Consider the following 7,876-nt stretch of genomic DNA (forward strand, 5'->3'; position numbering starts at 1 on the left):
AAGTGCGAGAGTAGGCTTGTCCTACGATCCACTAAGATTCAGCCTGCGTTGTACGATGTGTTTTCTCCTCTTGCTATTCCTGCTTGCTGGGGAATAAAAAGCGTCCCAGGCCTCGACCGCCTTGAGCATGGGTACTAAAGAGCCTCGTGTTCACGCAGTATGAATGGACGGGCAAAAAGGCGCCGTTTGACTTTAAATATGTTTGCTGGGCAAAATGAATGGTGCAAAAGCTCTTCGGCGTATTATGATCACTGATAACGAGAGGGTTGTCACATCTGCGGCCAGACAGAATGCGCCTCCCCGCCTTATCACTATCCTTAAGGAAGACTCATCACAAAACCTCCAAACATTCTACCAATGAGCAGAAGAATTCGCCAACTTCCTCGGCATCCAGCACCAACAAGAGAGGGTGTATCAAAGACCATTGAAGGATGGTGTAGTGTCGTGCAAGGGACGTTGACTACACGAAAGAAGCAACTCACGCAACGGCCGTACACACCCACATGCTGTTCTCCATGGGCATAGGCGCACCCAGCAGCAGGTACTCCAACACTGGACAACACCTACACAGCAGCGGAGACTCAGCAGCAACAGCAGATGCCAACAGCATAGACAGGCATTGCAGACAAACAACCGGCCGGAAACAGCGCGACATTAGCGGAATGAACCGACCACGCGCTTCAAAGCAATCCCCGTTGCTCAGCTTACAGCAGATGCTCATGCAAGACTTCAGATGAAACTCGAAGTACGTGCAACAGAGACAACGGCAAAAGTCGAGAAAGGCACGTGGGAGGAAGCGGAAGCCACAATAGACAGCTTCGCAGCACACATATATGACTCCATCTGGTTTGCTTATAAGACGCCACCTGAAGCAATTCAACGAGGGCGAAGGAAGAAAAGACCATCAAACAGCAGACAGACACCAGGAAAACCGAAAGGACCCCGCCTCCCCACGACTGACTCAAGCGCAAGACAATGTCAAGAAGGCGTTGCTTGCACTCCGCGAAAAGATGAGAAGGCACAGCAGGGACAGCAGGGTGAAGGCTAGCCCAACAACAAAGTGAAGAAGCGGGCACTCGAACGACACCTACGAAATGCACGTCGCCGCCTCATCACTATCCTTAAGGAAGACTCTGCACAAAACCTCCAAGCACTCTGCACAAGAGACCGAAGGAAGTATGTGGACTAACTGCTTGTTGGCGGAGATTAACTTAGAAGCCAAGACTGCCCAATCCAACAGCTAGCTGGAGGCACACCCTAGAGGTTAGCACCTGGATCAATCTACTGACCCCACTTCTCAGGCTGCTCGCGAGTTCCTACAACCTTTGACTACCGCCCCAGAATGGGCATATACGGTTTATTCGCACTTAAGCGAAGATGACCTGTATGCTCAACTTCTGAAGAGCAACCTTAGGCCTGCAACAGGGCAGGACGGGATAGCTTTCTTTGTGTACAGGCAGTTCCAAGATGTGCTTTTTCCATATATGACTACGATTTACAATGCGTGCTCCCAATATCGAAGAGTGCCAGCGTGGTGTACGGAGAACGTGACCGTGTTGATTCCGAAGGGAGGAGACCCTAATGATGCGAAGAGTTGGCAGTGCATCAATCTGCAGAACTGTGCATACACAAACTCTAAGCAGTACAGTACGCAAGCAAGATTTCCAACTGGGCAATCAAGATGGCAGTCCCCGCCACGTCGAAGAAGGGTTTCATGCCAGCAAATGGATGCCATGAGCATTTCCTTCTTCCCCAAACTATTCTCAATTCTACTCGCCGGCCGTTCTCGCGCCAAGTGGGGCCCAATACGTTGGAGTTTTCTTTATATTCTGGGTCTTCACAGTGAACGGCTGTAACGGATGAACTGCTGCTTCCCATGGAGAAGACCAGCATTGCATGGCGAAGCAGCAGCTCCTGTGGCTGTGGCACCTGCTCCCTTCACTTGTTTGCAAGGAATGGCAGTGTCATAAACCAGCATGCGCACACTGGTTAGCCGTTGCTGTTGCTGCGTATTGTTGTTCTTCTTGATGATGTGGAACGTGAGAACATCAAGTAACCGCTTTCCGTGTTTCCTCGTCAGAGTGGGCAAGATGAAGTGACCAAGACAAGACCCTCTCATCTGTAGCAGGTTGCAACTTGGTAGTATTAAAAAAGTCTGGTACGTGAAGACCTGTGAAAATTCTGATGAGCTGGGGACGGGTAGTTCCACAGCTTGTTGCTAGGTGTAGGGGGTGGAGGAGGGAGAAGCAGTAGCAGCAGCAGCACTGCTGCTGCTGCTACTGCGCCACCTAGCGAGACTAGCAGCCGCAGACTCTGCTACGACGCCCCCTTTGTTCTCGGTTCGCCTTCTATAATCAGCACACCACTCGCAACTCGTCTACACCGGCAGCCAGCAATTAGAGGAGAGACCAGACAAAACAGAAGCAGAGAGTGAGTGCAACAACGGGAATAAAGTCAACGGCGGTTCATCTAAGCAACACAGCAGCAGCAGCAACACCAGCAGCAAGCCCATCAGCAGCAGCAGCACAACAGCAGAAGCACCAGCAGCAGGAGGCACGAAGCTGTGAGGCACGGCGCATGGTGCCCTTAGAGACATACAAACCGGAGACACAATCGCTGGGAAAATGAAGAAGAATCGATACCAACTACAGTCGCAACTGCAGTCGACCCCCACATTCATCACCGTTACGCTGAAGTAAGTGAAGAGATACTTTCGTTGCCACGCACGTTTATCAACGGCACCATTGGCAGTAGTAGGGCCACAGTATATGCATATATATATATATATATATATAAACATATGCATCTATGCAGCTAGTATCCATATACATAGATTGCCTCCTCTCCTGCTGCTGCTGCTGCTGCTGTCTTCAAGGAATGCACAGGCAGTTGCTATCTCACAGGCATGGGGTGCCTCTGTGCCCCTGCTGCAGTTTTTAGGGGAACTTCGGAGGGGTCTAGACACTCTACAGCAAAAGAGAGAGCAACGGTTGATTTCGCCTTAAGTGAAAGATAAGTTACAAAGACAAAACACCAACAAAATGCAGCAAACAAAGGAGGCACGGGACAAGAAGACACGGACAAGAACAAAGAAAGGAGACAGCGTGCTGCAGCAGCACCTGTCTCCTGTCTCTTCTCTGCTCCGTCGCAATGTGCGCTCCCCGCTGCTGCTGCACCTAGCAGCAGCTGCTGCTGCAGCCCTTGCAAGAAATCAACACACTGCAGCAACTGTTGCTGCAGCTCGTTTCTGTGCACATTACAGCTTCTCTGCCTCATCAGGGAGCGCAACCTCATTGCAGCCGTCACTACCACTTTTACAAACCCCTGGTGCAGCTGCTGCTGCTTCTGCAGTGGCCTGCTGCTGCTCCTTTGAGGCAGCGACTGCTTCTGCTTCGCGGGGTGCAGCAGCTGCTGCTGCTGCAGCGGCGCCTCCAGCTGCAGCCTCTGTTGCGTGCGCTTCTGATGACTGGGGATTCAACGCCTCCCCCAGAGCCCCCCATGGTGCACCAGCAGTCAAGTGGGGATCTTGGCTTTGTGCCACCGCTTGCTGCTGCTGCTGCTGCTGAAGGGACTCGATAGCAGCTGTCCCCTCGGCCCCTGGAAACTCCGCCGCCTGCCGAGGAGCTGCCGCACCGGCAGCAGCAGCAGATGCTTCTCGTTGCTGCTGGGATGGCTCGACTGCTGCTGCTGTTGCTATTGCTGCTGCTGTGGCTGCTGTGTCCTCCGCAACACCCCCTGCGGCAGCTGGTGCAGCAGCAGCTGGTGTAGCAGCAGCTGGAGCGGTAGCAGCTGGTGCAGCAGCAGCAGCCATTATGGCAGCAGCCGGGAGTGCTGCTGCCTTTGACGCAGCCCCGGTTGCAAGTGCCTCGGAGGCGGCGGCAGCAGCAGCAGCAGCAGACGGCGGCAGGGCTAAGGACAAAGCGGCCGCAGCTGCTGCAGCCGACGCAGCAGTTGCAAGAAGAGGCGATCCCTGAGGAGGTGGGAGGAGAGTCGATCCTGGGGAGCACAGCAGGCCCCCCACTGCTGCTGCCGCTGCTGCTGCTGCTGGCGCTGCTGATGCTGAAGTTGGTCCTGCTGCCGCAGGTGCTGCTGCTCCTGGAAGCAGCTGCGACACGGCTGGGGCTGCTGCAGGACGGAGGATACTCCCAGCAGGCGAGTGTGCAGCAGAAAGCGTGCCAAGCTGCTGCTGCAGCGCTGCAGCGGCAGCTGCTGCTACAGGGTGTCCTGCTGTTGCAGCCCGCTGCAGCTGCTGCAGCGCTGCGTTGCTGCTGCTGCTGCTGCTCTCGTTGCTAAGAGCTGCCAGTCGTGCGGCCATCTGCACCCCGTCCTGCTGCTGTTGGAGTTGCTGCAGCTGTTGCTGGATTTGCTGCTGTCTCTGCTGTAGTACCTGCTGCTGCATTATTTGCTGCTGCAGGAGCCGCTGCTGCAGCAGCTGTTGAGGAAACTGCGTAGTTCCTCCCAGACGGCCTTGCAGCTGCTGCTGCTGCTGAAGTTTGTTCTGCAGCTGCTGCAGCTGTTGCAGCTGCTGCAGCTGTTGGATGTGCTGCGCTTGCTGTTGCTGCGGCGTTTGTTGTTCCTGAGGCTGTTGTTGGGTTTGCTGCGACTGCATCTGCTGTTGCTGTTGCTGGAGCTGTTGCTGCTGCTGCAGCTGCTGCAGCTGCAGCTGTTGGTGCTGCTGCACTTTGACTTGCAAATGGTGCAGCTGGAACTGCTGCAGCAGTTGCTGCTGCCTAGCCTGCAGCAGCTGCTGCACTGATGTGGCGCTGATCCCTGCTGGGAGTGTTCCAGGCTGTTGCTGCTGCTGCTGTTGCTGCTGCTGCATCTGCTGCAGCAGCTGCAGTTGCTGCTGCGCGTACTGCTGCTGAGGCGGCTGACCCAAGAGCTGTTGGATTCCCTGCTGCTGCTGTTGCTGCTGCTGCGTTTGTTGCTGTTGCTGCTGTTGCTGTTGCTGCCCTTGAACTGTCGCTGCCTGGAGAGAAGCAGCGCGCTGCTGCAGCAGCATGAGCTGTTGCTGCTGCGATGCCTGTTGCTGCAATTGTTGGTGCCGCTGCTGCAAGATGAGCTGCTGCTGCTGCAGCTGCTGACTAACCCCCTGAGTCTTGGATTGCTGCTGTTGGTTTTGGAGGTGCTGTTGGATCAGCTGCTGCTGCAGCTGGTGCTGCAGCAGCTGCTGCTGCAATGGGGGATATCCGGGTGGCCTTGAAGGCGAGGGGGCGTGTTGCTGCTGGGATGTGGAGCTGTTGTTGTTGCTGCTGCTGCTGCCGCTGTTGCTGCTGTTGTTGGTGCCGCTGCCACCGCCAGGGGACTGAGCCGCTGCTGTTGCTGCTGCTGCCGCAAGTATCCCTACTGCTGATGCTTGCTGCAGCTGCTGCTCCGGTCGGCTGCCTTCCGAGGTCGACGACGAGCTGCTGGTGCTGCTGCTACTACCACCAGCAGCTGCATGTACACCCCCCGTTGCTGCTGCAACGCCAGTACGGCCCCAGAGAGGAAGCCCAAGAAGCAGCTGCTTTGTCTGCATCAATGGGCTACGAGCAGCAGCAGCAGCAGCAGCTGCTGCTGCTGCTGTAGCTGCTGCAGTGCTTGCCGCTCCAGACGGTGTCACGGAGTTGCTGCTGCTGCTGCTGCTGCTGCCGCCACTGCTACTGCCACCTGATCCCCCGCTACTCCACGGTGCTGTATGCCCCCCAGAGAGCAGTAGAGACCCTCCTCCTGCAGCAGCAGCAGGTGCTGCAGCGGCAGAAGCAGCAGCGATTGAGATAGGCCCTTGAAGCTGCGGGTTGTCTGCTGCCTGTGTTGCTGCTGCTGTTCCGCCGCCTCTATGACTGGGCGTCAGCCCCAGTTGCTGCAGCGCTGCCTTCGTTGCTTGCTGCTGCTGCTGAGTTGCCGCTGCGGCTACCGCTGCAGCGGCAGCTGCTGCTGCTGCAGTAGAGCCTGCGTTTTGCTTGAGTGCGGCAGCACTTGCGTTGAAGGCTGCTAAGTGCGAGGCCGTGAGACCTGCTGGCAGCAAGATCTGCTGCTGCTGCTGCTGTCTCGGTTGATCGCCGGGCGTCGTTGCTGCTGCTGCTGCACCTGCTGCAGCAGAGCCCTGCAGCAGCGGAGACAACCCCAAAGAAGCACTTGCTGCAACAGCAGCAGCAGGAAGCAGACCTCTCCTAGGTACACGAGCAGCAAAGCGGGAGGCAGAACGAGTCAGACGCGTGGTGGGGCGCAGGGCCGAGTTGCTGGTGCTGCTGCTGTTGACTGCTGCATCAGAAGTTTCGGACGCAGCAGCGCCTGTTGCTGCTGCTGCTGCTGCTGCTGCTGCTGCATCAGCCTGAACAAACCCGCCAGCTGCTGCTGGTGCTGAAGCAGCCCCAATCAAGCTATTCCTAGAGCGCTGCCGCAGTCCCCTCCTGCTGTTGCTTCGAGTTGTTAGGTGCGTTCGCCCCACCAGCTGCTCCTGCTGCTGCTGCAGCAGCAGCTGCTGCTGCTGTTGCTGTTGCTGCTGCTGCAATGCGAGGCTCGCCGCATCGCCTCCCGATGCTTCCCCATTCCAAGACAGCAAGTACTGCTCGGTGTCTTCGATAGGTGCAGCTTGGTGCTGCTGCTGCTGTTGCTGCTGCTGCTGTTGTTGCTGCTGCTGCTGGTCCTCAGAAACAAGGGGAGGCAGAACAGGCGACGACGATTCTGCCTTTCGATCCAAAGTTGTTATTGCTGCTGGCGTTGGTGTTGCTGCTGCTGCTGCTCCGGAAGCAGCCGCGCGCGTGCTGCTGCTCTGGGATTGCGGTGAGGAGCTCGGAGCTAGTGGAGCTGTAGCAGCAGCACCTGCTGCTGCTGCTGCTGCTGCTTCGTCCGTCTCTCCTGGTTTGCGGCGTTTGTTCTCTCTCTGCCGTCGCTGGGAGGCCTCCTGTTGCTGCTGTTGCTGCTTCTCTCTTTCTTCCCTCTGCTGCTTGCGCTTCTCCAGCATTTCATGATGCAGGTGCTCCAGCTGCTGCTGCTGCTGCTGCATGAAGGCTTGCATCTCCTGCTGCTCCTCCTCCCTGTCAGCCTGGCGGAGCTCTTCTGCAGCAGCAGCAAGAAGCCCGTATCGTTGCTGCTGCACCTCTCCAAGAAGCGAGAGCAGCAGCTGCCGCTGCTGCAGCTTTGCTGCTAGATGTCTCCGCAGCCACCAACTCCTTACTAGTCGTTCTGTCTCCGAGTGCAGCACGAACCCCCCCCCGCCTGCTGATCCTGCCGCTGCTGCTGCTGCGGAAGCTGCAGCAGCAGCACTTGCTGCTGCTGCTGTGCTGCACGGGGCAGCATGTTCACTGTCATCCGCGGCGCTGAGACCGTCTGCTGCCTCCCTCTTGTCCTCTGCTGCTGATGCTGCTGCTGCTTCTCCTGGAGATGATGCTTCTGCTGCAGCTTCTCCTGCAGTAGCGGCTTGTTCACTTCTTCCTGCTGCAGCTGCTGCTGCTACTTTTGGTGCGGTTTGTGTTGCTGTTGCTGGTACGTGAAAGTCTGCACCGTCATCGGTTGCAGTGGCCTCGCGGGTCGCTGGATCATGCTGCTGCTGCTCTTGCTGCTGCTGTTCGTTTTGCTGTGTCTCTTGCTGCTGCTGCTGTGCGTATGCAGCCTTTGGGGAAATGCTTGTGCGGTGCTGTGGCGTGCCAGCAGCGGTGTTGCTGTTGCTGCTGCTGTTGCTGCTGCTGTTGCTGCTGCTGCTGCTTTGAGAAGCATTAAAGGCTTGTGTTGTCTGAATGCGCAGCTCACGCGCATGCAGCAGCTGCTGCCTCCACTGCTGCTGCTGCTGCAGCACAAGCTGTCGGATGCGGGGGGCTATACGAGGGAAAGAAGGGAAGCGGTCTTGCGGCACGAACGGCCAGCGCCGACATGCGCGTTTCTTTGAGGTCGCCAT

The 7,876-nt window shown here is 57.0% G+C and overlaps 1 protein-coding gene across 1 annotated transcript; it reads right to left on the reverse strand.

Moving 5' to 3' along the window:
• Positions 1–3,256: 3,256 nt before the first annotated feature.
• On the reverse strand, positions 3,257–7,876 carry EAH_00018330 (hypothetical protein, conserved; the record flags this gene model as incomplete). Its single annotated transcript, XM_013397456.1, has 1 exon — positions 3,257–7,876. The coding sequence occupies one exon, from the start codon at positions 7,874–7,876 to the stop codon at positions 3,257–3,259; it is 4,620 nt and encodes a 1,539-aa protein (XP_013252910.1).

Source organism: Eimeria acervulina, genomic scaffold, assembly GCF_000499425.1.
Source record: "Eimeria acervulina Houghton genomic scaffold, Eah_scaff120, whole genome shotgun sequence".
NCBI classification, from domain to species: domain Eukaryota; phylum Apicomplexa; class Conoidasida; order Eucoccidiorida; family Eimeriidae; genus Eimeria; species Eimeria acervulina.